The sequence below is a fragment of the Pleurodeles waltl genome, chromosome 2_2, assembly GCF_031143425.1.
Source record: "Pleurodeles waltl isolate 20211129_DDA chromosome 2_2, aPleWal1.hap1.20221129, whole genome shotgun sequence".
Lineage (NCBI taxonomy): Eukaryota > Metazoa > Chordata > Amphibia > Caudata > Salamandridae > Pleurodeles > Pleurodeles waltl.
Genome location: NC_090439.1, coordinates 824766497 through 824784393, shown reverse-complemented (window position 1 = coordinate 824784393; position 17897 = coordinate 824766497). Strand labels below are relative to the sequence as shown.

The 17897-nt window shown below is 42.1% G+C and overlaps 1 protein-coding gene across 1 annotated transcript in view; it reads right to left on the bottom strand.

Annotated features, from left to right (window-relative positions):
• Positions 1 to 17897, bottom strand: part of DECR1 (2,4-dienoyl-CoA reductase 1) — a 160734-nt gene that overhangs the window by 16936 nt on the left and 125901 nt on the right. The window contains exons 5-7 of the mRNA XM_069220450.1: positions 16349 to 16496; positions 8395 to 8494; positions 3880 to 3952 (exon numbers count right to left, since the gene is read on the bottom strand). Of these exons, the coding sequence (XP_069076551.1) occupies positions 3880 to 3952; positions 8395 to 8494; positions 16349 to 16496 (321 nt within the window). The remainder of the gene's footprint in view (positions 1 to 3879; positions 3953 to 8394; positions 8495 to 16348; positions 16497 to 17897) is intronic.

Genomic DNA, 17897 nt, shown 5'->3' with positions numbered 1-17897 from the left:
AGGAAGCCCATTTTATGATCTATCCAAATTAAAGGTACGGTTTTCTCAAAACTTAAATCAGGGTTATTGGTGAAGACTCCATCTAATGTGTGGTTGGCCTGGTGCGTATAAGAATTCATAATTTTTATACGGTCAAAATGGATCATACTGTCGATTAAATGCTCAGTGTCTCTGGTTTCAGATACCTCGAGATGAAAATTGAAATCTCTCAGCAAAGTAAGGAGAGTTCATACAGGATTCGGTGAGGTTCATCAGCGTATGAATAAACTTTACTCTGGGACCGGTGGGCGGTAGATTAAAACACCCTTAAAGGAACTAGGGCCGTTGACTTTGAGGTTAAACATAAGGCTTTACCGTCCAATTGAGTAATGAGCAGGAACACAGCCCATAAAATGGTTACGATAACCGCAATTCCCGCACCGAGTTTATCTTGTCGGTTCAATCTGAAAATGTCATACCCTTCGGGAATGGCAATTCTTACATCAGGGTTCGAGTTGGAGTCTGTCCAAGTTTCCGTTAAAAAGATTAAATCAGGGGTCTGATAGTCTATAAGCTCGAAAAAATAATTTGTTCTTAACCAAAGCTCTTATGTTAAGAGGTACACAAGTGACTGAGTCCAACAGCTGGTTAGAATTGGTAATTACATAGGAGCTACGAGGGGAAGTATCACCATTAGTGAAAAGGGCTGAATCTACTTTAAACACAAAATTACAGCTGACCCAACAATAACGCCCGGGGAAGAATCAATGCTACAAACAAAACTAAGACCTACCTCGGTTGCGGGTAAATATGATATTTAAAAATAAACACAAAGAAAATGATGTGATGGCAAAATATGAAGGTGAGATACGATCCACAATAGTGTAAAGCTCTTATAGAGTTAGGGATTATAACCACAATAACCGTGGAGTTTATGTGCAATTGTGTCCTATGGTTTGGATATCACAAGTACTATGCATTAACCGAAGGACCTTCGTGCTTCAATTCTCACTACTTACTATGATTCTCAAAGGCCATAGTGCACTACGTTATGCATGGAGCTGTACCTCTATATGTTGTTCTAGTTTTTCAGCAGCCCGGGTACAAGTGAATTGTCTCCCAGAGTCTGAATTTAGCTGCAGAGACCTTGTTCAAATCCAAAACCTGCACCAAACTTGCAACGGAATTTCTAAGCGTTAGAAGTGAGACTTCAGGATGGCAAGGATATACTTGTCTAAAGGCCAAGCTGCCAGTGTCCAATTAATGGGCCCACCAAAAATCCTGTAGTCAGTGACTGAGGCACCCGGCACACTGCACAAGGACCAGTTGCGACAACAGTCACACTCAAATCCAATGTTCCAGAGGTGAGCTTCTGGTACTAGAAACTGCCTCAAAGCCTATGTGAAGACCCTTGGCATTAGAAACCTTAGAGGGTCTTACCTTGCAAATGTCTGGTAACTGTGAAATTCTTTCAGTAATTGAGGCTACTCATTGAATACAATGGCAAATAGGAGAAGCATTAGTGTAGGCTTATGGTCTCATCACATTTTAACAGGAATACTTCCAGAACTACAGCCATTAGGGAAATGAACCAACAATGCGGGACCTTGGATGGAATGAATCATGCAGGGAGGAGCGTTATACAGGTCCCACAAAGTCAGTTGTCTCTCGGGGTAGTCCAGGCTTAAAAGCAGGCACAGTCCTTCAATGGTCTCTGCTCTTTCTCATGTGACACTGATTCCACCTGGTTAGGTCAAGGGGAACTGGCTTCAATCTCGTGTGGGTCAAGTGTACCCTCATAGCCGAGTGATGCGGATCTCGTTTTTATCTTACAGGTCAGGACAAATAATCGCCTCTTTGGAGGTCCAGCAGCGCAGCACTTTTTCTAGGCAGGGTACAGCATTAGGGCTTCGTCATTGTCTCAGGCTCCGTCTCAGCCTTGAGGCAACAATACCTTCCTCAATGTGTTGAGGAAAGCAGCACTAAATAGGCAACAAGGATGATGATGAGAGGCTTAGCGTGAACTTCCCAAGCCTGCTGCAAATTGTTGTACAGTGAGAACCTTCATCCTTCCAACGAATCTTCACAACATTCATTTTAGCCTGCAGCATCCTCTATGAGGAAGAACTGCAACCCAACATGTTGCATGCGAAGCTTCACAACAAATTCTCAAAAGCTAACACTGATTTATAATCTTGTACATTAACATTGTTAACTCTACATTTTCCTAACATAACAGTGCTTAGCATTATTACTGTGATGCTCAAGCAACAGATATTCAGAGGCATTACAAGGGGAAAATATACATATCCGTTCTTGATTAGAGTGGATTAATTTGAAGCTTTACTGGCGTTAATACAGCAATTTTTCACTATGCCAATGGCTTGTGTTTTGTCCCTGGTGGTAAAGGGATGGCATTCAAGGAATTCACTAAAAAACGTTTCATGTGCTGGGCCCTCTTCGAGGCTGGAATGCTGAGAACCCCCCTCCAACCCCCCATTCATAAGACATGATTCCAGCACCTTGGATAGCTTTGCCCTATATTTGAATTTCTTAAATTTAGCTTGGACAATTGGTTTAAAATTGCATTCCCCCAGGGAATGGTCAGGAGTGCACGGCACACTGTTTCTGTGCACCTTCTATGCAATGACCACATGAAAAGGAGATGCAATATTAAGAATGCATTTTATTGCAGTTAAACTCTTTCAAAGCTGGTGAAAAGTGACCCAACATGTTGGGTAGAGGCACAATCTCGATGCTGGTTTTGGATCCTCTGACTTTGTCATCTCTCTTTCTACACCTTCCCTGGACCAACTGTTGTGCATTAGTTCATTATGCTAGATTCTGATGAGATCAATGCCTCACTTGTCTAGAGGAACTAGAGAGATCTAAGCATCATAGGCTGAATACTGGAACATTAATTGTTGGACGCACCCTTTTGTACTTAAAGTAGGATAGGATCAAACCAGATTCAGAGGTTTTTCACCTGTGTCAGATCTCAATTTCACTCAGTTCCTGAGGTGAAGGCAATGGAACTGAACCCGGAAAGTGACCTACTGTGACCATCAGCACAGTTTTTCATTAAGGCACAGCCTGTTCTCTGTCACTCTCTGTTCAAGACAGGACATGATATAGTTCCAATGTTCTGATTTTCCCCACTGCTGTACGTTGACCTAGTTGATCTCAGCACGTTTAGAATTCCAGTTATCTCATGTTTACTTCTGGCAAAGATTGCTTATAGATGTCTAATAGTAGCAAAAATACTGCCAACCCTTGGGGCACACTGCAGATAACAAGTCTGACCTGCCACGAAAGACAGGAACTAATGAATGGCTGACATGTAGCTCACAATGCATTTTTCTAGGTGGTCTAATGACGTTTATGTGGACAAATCTAGGAGGAAGAGGACTTTGAGATCTCCTGTGTGCATGGAGGACTAAAGGCTCTGACATAATCATGATAGAACTGGTGCTCTCTAATGTAGTTCTCATTACACATTTTGCAGAATGTTTTATGCTTCTAGGCATTGAAATAGGCATAGTTCTTATACGTATATGTATATATAAAATATATATTATATTTATTTTACCGCAATGACAATCGGTTGTCTAGTTGAATACACATTGCATGTCAATAGCATTATAGTGAATGCATAACTACAGTTAAGACATCTGTAGCATCACAAAGACAACAGGCCTGTGTCCCAAACCTCAGTGCTTTTATCAACAAGGTGTACACTGAGAGGTCCACATTCACCAATGAAAATTCTATTCTGCTACTCCATCATCCTACTTTGAAATGGAGTATATTTTGATACAATTTATTACAGTGAAAATGTAAACTTTTCAGATTTTGTCTGTGAAATATACGCACTTGGTGTGCAAACCATACACACTTTACCTTGGTTTTAATTGGTCCCGGCTGAATCACATTAAATCGCATCCCATATCGACCCCATTCACTAGTGAGAGACCTAAAAATGAAAAGAAATGTCATTTGAAACCTACAACTCAAACTCAAAACCCTAATTAAGGAACCTGTCCCTTCGACAGGTGAACTGACCAAACTTAAGGGCTTATTTAGATATTGGTGGATGGGTTACTCCATCACAACAGTGACCGTTATCCCATCAGCCAAAATATAAATCCCATTATTTCCTATGGAATTTTGATTTTGGTGGATGAGATATCCATCACCGTTGTGACGCAGTAACCCGTATGCCGGTATCTAAATCAGGCCCTTATTCAAAGATGTAATACTAACCCACAGAGGATGGACTTTCCATTAAAAAAATTCCAACAGAACACTAAAGAAGATCCAAGGCATTGTTTGCAGATGGCAAACATGCATTTGCAAAACCAAAAGGTCTGGCTTTGGTGGTTCATTTGCATTTTTATTGCAAGCACATGTAATAAAAACAGAGAGAGAAAAAAACATTCTGGCACCGAGACATAGCAGTCATAAGCGTGCAATAAAAATTAAAAATATTAAAAAGATTCACTGATGTGGTCGTTTTATTGGTTTTGTCTTTATGCAACAGGCCTATGGGTTGTGCCATGCATTTTATCACTATTTGTGAAAGAGATGAGAATGAAGCCCAACCAAAGCAATCAGAAAGAGGTAGCCACAATGTTACATTCTGATTCGCAGACTGTATATGCAAACTTTTAAAAAGTGACAGAAAATAAGTCACACAAAGAGCTGGTAGCCAACAAATTCTAAATAACCCTATGCTTAACCCTCTGGTAGTTTGGCACAAAAGCAGTCAAGCTTAACTTAGAGTCAAGCGTAAATCATTTATGAAGCTTTCAAACAATCAGAAAGTGAAAACACAAAAAAAGAAAAACCCCAAACCAACTTCAAAAAGAGTTAATTTTAATAATTAAAGTTAAACTAAAATCATGAAAATCCAATCAGTAGAACCAGAGTTATGAATTTTTAAAGGTTCTAGTGGCAATCGAACCAAAAAGCACAAATCACTGTTAGACCTGACATATTTGGTATAGAAGTCGCTCAAATATTTTGCCTGCACTCCCTGATTTTTGCTGACCTCGTTTTGTTGGTATTAGGACTTTGTGCACTCCACCCCTACTAACCAGGGCTAAAGGCTTTGTGTTTTCCCTTTGAAACATAGTAAATTTGGCCTACACATAACTGGCACAGTTCAACTACTTGCAGATCCATATTAAATTGTTTTAACTATATCCAGTGTCTGTAAATTACATTTTACTAGTGGGCAGCTGCACTTAGTGTCTCCGACTAAAGAAGACATTTAAAATACTTCTCAGGCATGCCAGTGCAACCTGTGTGCAGTTGAAACTGCCATTTGGACCTGGCAAAATAAACCTTTTACCAAGCCTAAACCTTCCTTTTTGATATGTACGAAACACTCTTAAGGTAGGCCCTAAACACTCACAGGCAGGGCACTTAAAATGTAGAACATGTGAGTAAAGGTTTTACATGTCTTGACAGTGAAAATCTTCTAAACTGCTTTTTCATTGTTGTAAGGCTAATCTCTTCTATAGACTAAAACTAGGATGCCTTATTACATTTAATAAGTTCTAACTTCAGATTGAGAGCAGATAGAGAAATGCTGATTTTAAGTTACAATTTTAGAAATGCCACTTTTAGAAATTTGAAATTTTCTTGTCCCAACCAACTGTGCCTTTCTGCCAGTGTCCTATGTCACATGACTGAATGGCTCCGCTTTATGGGATTGTGTATAGCTTCAAGACAGAAAGACAAAGGAAATCAAGGTATGAGGGTAGAGGATCTCTCTGACAAGGTGGCTGGACTCGAGATGCCCCCTGTCCTGATTACATTTCAAAGGGCTCTGACTGCAGGATACACAAAGGACATTTTTTACCAGGCCTGCCCTGCCTTTTGTCACCCTAGACAGTTTGGAGCCAGGACCCAGAAAATGGGAAGAACTGAACAGAACCAATTTTGAGGGTAGATCAGGGAAGTCATCCACACCAAGGACGGCACCAGATATAAATTAGAGCCTTCAGATCCACTCAAGAGAATATTTCTGGACCTGTGGAAGCTTCAGAAGAAGGACTTGCTGCCAGAAGGACTGCCTTGCTGTCTGAAGACAGAAGAATGTGCTTGCTTGCCTTAATCCCAGGCTTCTCATAATGGCTCCAACGGTCAGTTGGTTGACCTCCTGTGTGAGCTACAGTGACCCAGCAAGCTTTCAGAGGCCTCCATGTAACTGCCCAGCAGATCATTATCAACTAGTCCTGCCTGAGCCCTGCTGCTGGCCTCTGCTAGAGTGAGTCCTGAAGCCCAAGAGGGGGCCCCCAGGATGACCTGGATCCCTGACTGGCATCAGTGAGAGCTCTCCCTAAAGAAAAAGGTGAAAATCCTGTAGTCTAGGCTCTTTGTGCCAAAATTCTGCCATGTGCAATGACCGCCAACCGATGCTCCTGCAGGACCTATTCTTCGCAGCAATAGCAACTGTACGCAATGGTCAACTGACGCAAGGCTCCAGGTAGGAGTCCTCATGCTACAGCAATGACCGTCCAACTGCTCTTTGCACAGAAAGCCTTCTCCTCACAGACTCTTTCAACACAAATGGAATTCTTTGCGCAGGACTTGAGTAGCAAACTCTTCAGTGCAAGTAACCTGATCCCTGTATCTGTCCATCGCAGTCGGCTTGGACTTGTGACTTTCCCCAAGTCTAATGCAACCAGATAACCACGAATGGTGCTTCCAGCTTCAAGGTACTATGTTCACCAAAATATTAAAAAATCAGTAGCTCTGGTTCTACTGATGGATTTCTGTTGTTGGTATCATTTTATTTATTCACATTTTCTCCATTTTTCTTTGAGGTTTTTCTTGTGTAGTATTTTTACTTTGTTAATGTTTGTGTACTGCATATATACTTTATACATTGCCTTTAAGTTAAGCATGACTAATTTGTGCCATCCCACCAGGGGGTAAGCATAGGGTAATGTAGTGACTGTTGTGGTTCACTCTGATAAAGATAGCAGTTGTTGCTTGACTGGGGGCTCCACCTCGCTCAACCAGTAACCCAATGTCTTCGAAGCACCAATTTAGGTTAACTGGTTATGCTGGACCAGGTCAAAGTGAATGGAGCACAGGTCAGATACAGGGACCAGGTTCTTACCACAGACGATTTAGCTCTTGTGAGTCCAAGTGCACGCATGAAGGCTGCAGTGGCCTTGGTAGCCTTGAGTGGGGCCATGATGTCTATACAGACAGTCCTCCAGGCGTTGAAGTTGGAGATGGATTGGAGAGGTCGCCATTGAGGTCTGCGGTCAGTGGTGTAAAAGCTCTGAGGTCCAGGATACTTTACACACCTTATTCTAATCCTGTTGTGAAAGTTTGACAAGGGCATTTCTGTGGTAGTGAGTAATAGGTATGTTGGAATAGATGAGGGTGTGGTTGGACGAGGTGATGAATGAAGGCTTTTCCAATGTGATTCTGAAGAAGCTGATGGAGATATAGTCCAGTAGGTGTCTGAAGGCATGGGTGGGGCCTTAAACTCACTGGGTGAGTCTTCAGTTTTTTATTTCCTGCAGGAGGATGTCCGAGTTAAGGGATCGGTGGGGTACTCCGGGTGATAGTTGAGGTCACTGAGGAGGATGAAGGAGCTGGAGTCTATTATCAAACAAATGTGCAATTATGCTTCCGGAGTTTGCTTTGTGCCCAGGAGGGTATCAGCAGTTGAGGGTACCACTCAGGGTACAGTTGGCGGTGATGTGGAGCTTGAAGGTCAGATGTTCCATGGTGCGGGTCGAGGTAGTGGAGCACAGAGAGTGTTCTCTGAAGATGATAGCGAGTCCTTCTCTGGGGCTTTTAGTCCTCTTTAATGACCTTATATCTGGAGGGGGTGGGGCAAAGGCGGCTGGGGGGATAGCTGTGGCAATGTCAGGAGCCAATGTGGGAATAAGCCATGTTTTTGTCAGGAAGAGCAGGTCTCACGTGTGGCTGTGCAGCAAGTCCCAGATTTCACTGTAATTTAGCACAGGAGCGGGTGTTGAGGAGGAGGGCAGGACAGGAAGGGGTTGGGCGGGGAGCGGTGGATTTTGAATGAGCGTGAAGTTGGTGTTGTGTGTGGTGCACACAAGGGTGGTATGGGGGGAGGGTGCAGGACAAGAGGCAGATAGAGCAGGAGAAGGCACCTTTAGTGCCTTACTCTCTACGGTTTAATGACAGGTAAGGACCTCACAGTTAGCACTTTACATAATATGTCAAAATAGGCAAGAACTAAGCTTATCAAAATATATGATAACAATTGAAAGAATTATATAATAGTCTTCAAAAAAGTAAGGGATTTAAACATTGTAGGCCTTCATAAAGTAGTAGCTGGAATATAGGTGCATCTAGAGTTTAGCGGTTATTACATTACACACTCAAGACTTAAGCAGAGATGATGCAGTTACTCACTTGAATAATGCTTCTACGCCAGCTTTGGCAGACGCACTGGGAACTACAAATCCCGATCCACTCTCGGCATAAATTGTTGTAATTGCTAGAAATGCTGCTCCTGAAAATCATTTGAGGAAATGGTAAATTGCCTAAACACGTCTAAGTACAAGAAGACACAATCTGTGTGATGCGCCTGGAAAAGTGTGAAATGTTCATTTGGTAAAGTAACACAGATAAGGAAGTAGGCTTCACATTGAAAACTTCAAACAATAAAATTAAAAGACTGGGGGAACCGCACAAATGTAGAATCTGGTATTCCCCCAATAACATTTAGAAAGTACACCCCATACAAGGCAAAACAGAAAAGAACGGTAGACACTAGCAGTAGATCTAAGATAAATAAAAACATCCAGAGCCTAAAAACGAATGCACCCAACCCCGAGGAATCGAATATTTCAACTTCACTCAGAGTTCTCAACGTAACTATGGCATTCAAGGTTGAACACAGCTATGGGGATCTTATCAGCTGTTTGATGACAGGATGGTGCACTGCATTCACCGGCTGCTGCTGAAATGTGTGGGACCTGCAAGCCCTATGCAGCTAAAAATTTCCGGCGGCAAGTCCTGCATCAACGCTGCATTTCTCTTTTTCAACAGCCAACGTACCTGCTCTTTTAGATTCGCGACTTAGAGATCAGTTTTTCTACCATTCATTCACAAATACACAACACACATCTTCTGTGGGATTAAGAATATGACAAATGTTCTATCTGAAAAGCCAACGATGCCGCGACAGATTTGTTTGGCGACAGGACTGTCAGAAGCCCAAGGTACATCTACCAAAAATAATAATGTGGCTGGTGGTGAGGTCACGAACAAAATAATAATTGTCAGCAGGTTTAACCGGGGCAATAACCTGTGTAAAATGAGATCTATTAACCGCGGATTGGAAAGCTCTCGTCTTTCCAGTCTCCCAAAACAACTGGCGCAAACAGTTAAACATTTCAAATGCTGGACTATATTTTCTTGGTTTTACCAAACAAACCTGCACGGTAGATATATGAATTTTCAAGCGTAACAGAAGCTGGCCTTATATTTTCACAACTCATAAAATAAAAGCAAACCAGCTGCCGGCAGCAGTGGGGAACTCCTGTCCTGGATGGGCAGCTGTGTGCACAGCATAGCACTGCATATTGCAGAGCCCCACGCCCTCACCACATCTCGCTGAGGAGCCTCCTAAGACACACCTTCCTTCAGTGCATGGGGGCCGGCTGCTGCATTCCTTTCAGGGTTGCATTGCTAAAGAGCAAGTTCATTAATAACATGTTGAAGTATTAAAGTACTAATTAATAAGGTAAAATGCGTGCTGAAACGTGCATCATGTAAAATGGCAAAAAGTGTTGGGCACCATAAGCAAAAACATGGAAAAAGTAATCATTCACTTTTAATGTAGAAATATTTTGTAACTTATTAATACGAATTAATATGAACACTAATGCGATTAGAAATTATGATTATTAGATTTAAATAAGAATTTAAATGTTTTATTAAAATTGGGCCTACTTGAACATGACTAAAGTTAATACTATGTTTAAAGTCCTGTGTAATGTTTATGTTTCAGCAGTTTCTAGAAGCTTACTGTTCATTGTTCATTTATTTGCTGACCTTTCAGAAACTTCTCGAAATTGTATTAGACAGATAGTTATTCAACGTCCTGTGTAATTGGCTTATTGTGAGAAAGTTAAGTTCCTCTGTTGTAACATTTGTTTAGCTTTTCCTGGGATGAGATAATGTGTATTCAAGAACATTTGTCTTCAGGGTCATGTATAACCTGCAACATTTGTATTTTATTGCAGAAACTGGTGACCATCAGCAAAAGAAGATGGTCCAATCATAAATGCAGAAAATGAAGAAAAGGTACTTTTGAAACGTGCAGTAAAGCTCATTGGATGCGATCTAAGACACCCATATACTGTCCAAAGGTATTCTAGCTGGTTAATTTCTTGGGTTTTAATGTTCAGTTGATGTCAGCTCGGATGTTCTTTTTATGCTGCTAGTGAGATGGTGCGTTATGTCCTTAGCTGTCTGTCACTGACGGCTCAGATACAATAAGGCTAAACATTACTAAATTGTGTCCCTTGTTCATGTCCTGTTCGAGTGAAGACCGAAGATGCTCTACTGATAAAGACATCGCTGCTTGCTGTTCTAATCTATTAAGGAGAGGTATAACCAAATGTGCATTTGTAGGCTTGTATGTTTTGTCTCTTCTAGCAATCAAATCCAACCACATTTTTGGTAAGAGCCCTAGCTAGATGCGTTTCCAAATTAGTTTACCTCTTTTTCTTTTTGCATCTATATCCTAACATGCACCTCTAATTAGTGTAATAGTTAAGAATGTCATATCCAAAAGCGGTTCAAAAGAAACTGAATTGTTATTAATTCATCTGTGCTAACTAAATGTATTCAGTTTCTGTCTTCCACATTCTTCTATAGATGTTTGGAATTGTTATTCTTGAGTGTTTGATTATTAATGCCCTAGATAGATTAAGGTTTTTCAGACGTTTCGGTCAGCATGCATTCTTTCTGTACATGTATCATTTGGTCTTTCATATGATTTACGTGACTTTAGCATTGTTAATCTAGGGTAATAAAAGACTGAACTTTACTACACTGGTGTGGTGATTCATGGCCACATGGGTCATGGTGCGTGAAAAGGAATGACTCTATAATCAAACGTGATTGTTTAAATTTGCTTTGAACTGATGTTTGGTGTTGTTCAGGACATTATCACACTCCTATCGGAGTTAAATGGTTCAAGTCGACCTCTATGGGTAGTAGATGTTTACCTTATACGGGTCATACATATAAAATATATAAGGCTGGACACCCCCACAGCTGTCATCTTTATTCCCTTGCATTTATTTATTTTACATAGCTCTGTTTGTCAAGCACAAGACTAGCCTGCCGAATCATTCTATTCTTCCTACTTTACATCAACATCGGTGCTACAGACATGGACATTTTTTTATGTGAATAGTACCGAAAATCTATAATGTCTCCTCGAAATATGAATTCTTTCTGAATAGTCACATGCAATGGGAGACTTTCACATTATTTGATGCAGCCAAAAGCGAAACAATGTGTCAGCTGCTCCGCACTTGCTTTTCATTTTTGCAGTCTCACTAAAAACAGCTTTAGCTCCCTCTCAAACGCAGCTTTGTAACCAATAATTCAACATATACTTACAATGAGCTTTGGGTCTGCCCCTGTTCATGACCGTAATGGTTTCATAGAAACTTTAACTCCCTCTTCCAGATTTGATGGTTTTCCTCCTTATTCTTCTGTTTATTCCGTCCCTACGTTTCACCCTTCTTTTTGACTGGTTGAGTGTATTCTTATGCTGCGAACTTTAGTGGGCTATTTTTTTTGCATGTTTTACTGGTATTTCAAAGTGAGACCAATTGGCTGAGCAAGTGCCTATTTAAGAATAGAAGCTCTTTTTGACTCCATTCCCCATTCTACAGTATCCAAGCGTTTTCCATTCACGGTTGTTGCATTCTCCTATTGAAAGCAAATCCATGATTCATCTTGAGAACAGCGACCGTGCAGCAGCACACGCCATGTAATCAAACACCATCAATGAAGTGAGGTTTTGTGTGGGAAGAAACTAACTTGTGCTTTTATGTCTAACACTAACAGGCATGCCATAGTTTGCCCTAGATTCCATCATAGTGTATGCCTATGCCACATATTCAGCCATCAAGAAATGCTGTTTCAGCAAAATATTTTGCTAAGAGGCAATATTAATTATTCATTTAAAAAAAAATTCCACTGCAAAATATATGCTGCGGAGTTGTTGTGAGGGAGGCCGAGGGGCCCAGGACTTCACTTCCCAGAATAACGCGGCTGCCTTCTGTCATTCCCTGTGCCAGGAGGCGAGTAAAGGGAAATTGGCTGTGCTGGACGCGCGCACAGGCGAAGGCTGGACCAAGAAGGGTCCGCCTTACCAAGTTAGAGGCTGGACAGGGCCCACTCCCTTGGCGATAACCGTTCCATACCTATCTTCTCCTTGTCGTTGTATTGTCAGGCTGCCCATAGGAGGTAAGTAGTTACCTGCAGATTGTTGGTCTGCTCATTTTTCCCTTAACGTTGCTCTGAGCACACTTGAACCTTCTTTATTAGGATATCATGGGTAAAAGGAAGGCAAATGTAACGTTCATTGTATGAATTCTCCCCTATCCCTCAGTAATAGATTTATGCCGCTATCTGGCACTGAGGACAACTAACTCTTTGAAGGTAACCTCAGACAGTCTTTGAATTCTCCTAGTCCAGGGGGCAGAAAGTGAGTCGTTGCCTTTAATTCTTGTCATCAGGTTGTCCCAAATGTGGATGTTATGATTGCTGAGCATCTGCAGATCAATGATGCTCTCACTATTTCTTTGCAAATGGTTGTCCCTCCTAGTTGTGACACCCCAACATGCGGACACTGATGGGAACACCCTTGTGGTGTCATGACCAGTCTCCGCTCCCCACCCCTATTGTCTCAAAGTCTGGCTGCAAGTGTCTGTTTTGGAATGTTGCTGGACTCTCTAGCAAACTGGATAGCGCTGAGTAGCATGAACTCATTCAGAATTATAGCACTGTTTGTTTACAGGAGACTTGGTCCTGTGACACAGTATTCATCAATGGTTTCTTTCTATCCATAGTCCGGCTTTACCTTCCAGTGGGGGCCACCACAAAAGGGGGCTTATTGACCCTGATCGCGGCTACTGCTGGTTGGACAGTTGTTAAAAAGTGTCTTGATTCCCCTTATTTTCAGATCGTGATATTTAGAGTCAACCCTGGGGAGGCCTTGGTTGTGGTTAATTTTTATCATCTGAATTTTGTGACTAAAATGAAAGATATAGTTGTCTCCCTTGATCATGTATTGGATGGAATTCTGCGCGATCTCAACATGGATTAGGTCATCATTTTGGGGTGGGGATTTTAATTGTAAATTATGTCCAACTGCCAAGAATGTCATATGTGGGCAGATTTGTGGTGATTTGGAGGACTTTGCACATTTTGAACATACACCTTGTGGAGACCATCTTAATGCCATTTTGAAAAAGTGGGCAATGTTTATTACAATTGATCTAGTAGGCCCAAGTCTCTCAGGGGATGTTACTTATTTTGGCCGGGGGAGGGGTAGTTTAATTGATTTTATTGCTTTGGCCATTAACCCACAGACATGACTTATAATTTTGCTATTTTATCTAATTGTTTAAGTGATCATTATCCGCTGTCACTTTACCTTGCTATAGGAGGAGTGGTTCATCAAGCGTCTATTAGTGTTCCCCCCACTCCTCTCCCATCGTAATAAGGGGATTCTATGCAAATTGGTGTTGCTGCATCCTCAGCTAGTCCTTAGAGATCTTCTACAGCGGAACACGGAGGAGTTTACGATATGCCTGGATTTTAAGGGCTAATCTTAATTGTGTTTTGCAGGCCTATGAAGGAATTTGCCATAGTGTCTCAGCCCTGTTAACTAGTGAGGGACAGTCAAGAGCCCCAAAGCCCCCAAAGGTGGTTCGACTCAGGGTCCTCAAAAGCCCATATGGATCTTGTCTTTGCCTTGAATCAAGTCTTTAGAGACAAGGAGACCGTGAGAGCTTGCAGGGCAAACTACAATTTAGTAATTACTGAGGGGAAGAATGCAATCAGGAGGTGAGATTGGGAAAAGTTGCACAATGCAATAAAATAAATGATACCCGGCTTTTTTGGGAAGTGGTGAATGCTCCTTATTTTTCTGAAACTCAACACTCCCATTGATGTGGCGATTCCCCCCCCCCCCCCCCCCCCTCCCAAGAACTTGGTAGAATTTTTTTTTAAAGCTCTATGGTAGTAATCTGGGTGTGGTCAGTTTTTTAGGCCCTTTTGACCAACATCATCTCCAAGCAGGTACCCAACCTGTTAAGTCCCTCACTAGAAGAGGTACTTTCCACCCTGGAGCAGTGTGCAAGAAACAAGGCCCGAGGGCCTGATACTGTTGATATTTTTCTTGATAACCTTGAAGTTTGGGTGCCAATACTGACTAATGTATTGAGCTCTGCGGTTGCGAACGGCCTCCCCAAGTCCTGGTCCAGCAAGATAATTGTGTTTATATACAAAAAAGGCGATAGGGCAGATCCGTGTTGTTACCCGCCCTATTTCACTCATGGATTCTACAAGCAAAATTCTGGGAAGAGTTTTGTTGAGCCGGTTTGAATCTTGGGTGATAGACTAGGGCTGCTTCTCTGAAGTTCAGTATGGCTTTAGGAAAGGTCTGGGCACAGTGGAGCATTGTCTCAATCTTCACCTTATCATCAGCAAATATACTTTGGCTAAGAAAGGCCAATTACATCTTGCTTTTATGGAGCTGAACTCTGCTTTTGATTAGGTAAACAGGGGCAAGCTCTGGAACAAGATGCTAGCAAAGGGCACTGATGAACCACTGGTCTTATACCTTGCAAAGCTACACAAGGAAGTCACCGGTCACATCAGATATGGTGCAGAAGGAAAATGTACAGACCTTATTAAGATGTCACGTGGTGTGAGGCAAGGGTGTGTGCTTGCCCCGTTTTTATTCTACCTCTACATTAACGACTTAGAGAATCTGTTTCTGTCTCTTTCAAACATTTGTCTAAGTGTGGGCGCTAGGAAATTCCCAGGTCTTCTTTATGCCGATGACTGTGTATTGATGTCTAGGACAGGGGTTGGTCTTTAAAAGCTTTTAAACAAATTTGTCTTTTTTATGGGGGAGATCTTGATTTGAAGACAAACTCGGCTAAGTCCCATGTGATGGTTATGGGTGATTCTCGCATAGGCATGAAATCATACTATGTTCAGGGTGAAAAATTAACAGAGGTCTGAACATTTACGTACTTAGGTCTACCTTTTGATGGTAAAAGCAATTGGTCTCATCTTATAGACACTATGTGCCTTCCATTTGCACAAACCATGGAGGCTCTTTTCAAGTTTTCTAAAAAGCTGGGATCTAGGCCCTTGGAAACTCTGCTGGCCATTTATGAGGCACGGTGCCGCTCGACAGCCATCTATGGGCTGGGGAGTGGGGCTACAGGGATGCCTCAAAGTTACCATTGGTAACACCACCATGCTAATTGTGAATGAGATGGGGTAAAGGTGGGCAGATGGTAACATAAGCTGTGTTTTGGTAGATGTCCTGTTACCTACCACCTCTAAATGACCCCCTTAGCCTCATGACGTCTCTGTGTCATACTGTCTTTGTTTTATTCGCCACTACTTCTTTTGTATAAGATACAAAAATCTGGATCAAATTAGTTTTGGAACCTTCTGGATGTCCCTAAAAAAAAGCACCATCTTGTCTTCTGAAGGAAAGAGGATTAAAGATTGTGCCACCATATTACAAATTCCTATTCTATTCTCTATGACTAACTGTTCCAGTTCGCCTGCTAGCATTCTTCCCATCTTCTGGCATACGTGAAATAATGTGTTTGCACTAAGCAGCCAGCAATTGCAACATAAGAAAGGTGTTTCTACTACAGAAGTACTTACTTGCGATCCACTCGCCATACAGAGAATATGCACCTTCCTGAATTGTGGTGGATGCTGCTTTAAGTGAATGCATTGGCATAAGTGCTCTTCCTAAAGTAAGAACATAACCTCTGCTCCTCTTCTATTTACAACGTGACAGAGCTGGAGGGACAAATGGTGGCCGCCACATGATGGCTTTTAAAGTTGGAAAAAAGGGTCAGAAGTTTCATTGGAAAAAATAAATTGGACGATTCAGGGATTTTGTATGTTGATGCCTACAAACGATTTGGGTGGACCCTGCCTCGTACTGTAGATGGTCATATTTGTTCATAAAAGAAACTTTGCTGATGTAGACTACTTTACATTTAGCAGGACGTAAGGCAAACAATAGAGGAGTGTGAAGGTTGCAGATGGGTTTTACCACACCAGTGCTCCTTACCTTTCTGCGCTTTGATCAGCTCCTTCCCAATTTCCAGTGTGACATAAGCAGTGCCATTCAGGACGATCTCGGTTATGGTCCTCCAGGCGTTTGGAGACAGACGTTCAAATGGGGACACAAAATTTCCTGCTGCATTGTTTATGACAACCTAGCAGTGATAGAAGACACTACCATTAATATTGAAAAAATGTATGTGTACAGAGCAAATACCATTACAGGGAGAACAGAGGGCACAAAGGGTGAAATAGGAAAAAGGCTTTTACTTGCCTGAGGAGTGTGGAATGATGAACTAGAAGCTCATCTTGGAAGCAAGCAGGGTGGTGCATGAAACCCGCCACATGGCCTCATTCTCAGCGCTCCCTTCTTCTGAAGGAATGGACATTGTAAAATACGCTATGCAGAACCAGTGCGAAGCTTCCTCAAGCTGCCATCGAAGGTCCTGCTCATGTGTGCCTTGCCTTTGCTCCCTTTTTACGAAGAGAACAACATGAAAGCTAGATAAATCCTTCAAGGAGCAGGGCTGATTGTTCAGGTGACTCGCCTTTAAGCAAATGACTGGCAGTGAAGGGTAGCAGAATGGATAAAAGTTTAACATGACTTACTAATGCTCCTACAATCCGAAATCTAGGGATTTACAGAGGCAGGAAATCAAGCCTCCTTAAATTATTGAGACTTCCTGTTCAGCTCAGAGAGGCTTCTATGACCCTTGACAGAGCGGTTTCCTGCCTCCCCTATCTGTCTCCATCCTGCCGTATAAATGCATCTGATTAGGCAAAATAATGTTGACTTGATTAAAACAAGCTAAAGCTATCAATCAAGACAGCTTCTGCTTGTTCATTCTGAAGTATTCTTTTTGAGTGTGGTTAAACTTTAGGTGTGGAACCAAGATCAGGGGTTCAGGGGGTGTTGGACATGGGAGTCTGTAGATGCAAAGCCTGGCAATGCGAAGCAGGGTGCCCCGGAGCTGCAGAACCAGGCGCACAAGTGGAAGAGAACCACCAATTACCCAAGGCAAGTTTCAGTACTCACATGTTTCTGTGCATGTGAGCATGCAGATGAATGTATGCGCTGCATGTGTAAGTGTGTGTGAGTATGCCAGCACCTTGTTTGCTGGTGGAATTCGACGTTTTGGGGCACATTCTGAGTGTGACGGGTCCCATCATGGGCAAAATGCTGTCCCTAACCTATTGGTGGTAATTCTTGGCCTTTTGGGGCCGTAATGGTATGATAGTAATACCTAGGTAGATCACGCCTGGCATAGTAGTCATTATTTGCATGGTGCGGTTATCTAAAACATGATGGTGCACATCCTGGGTAAAACAATGGCTCTAGCATATCAATGATAAATTCTAGCATTTTTGAAGCATTCACAGCATGACTGTGTGAGAAAACAAGGCTGATTACAGAGGCCCCCTAACATTTTGCCCCCATTTTCCACCTTTGGCTGTTGTTTTCCTGACTCTGATGGTGCCCTGGGTACTGCTAACCAGTCCCAGGGCCTGTGCTCTGTGTAAAATCAATATGCAAATTAGGGTAATTACAATTGGCT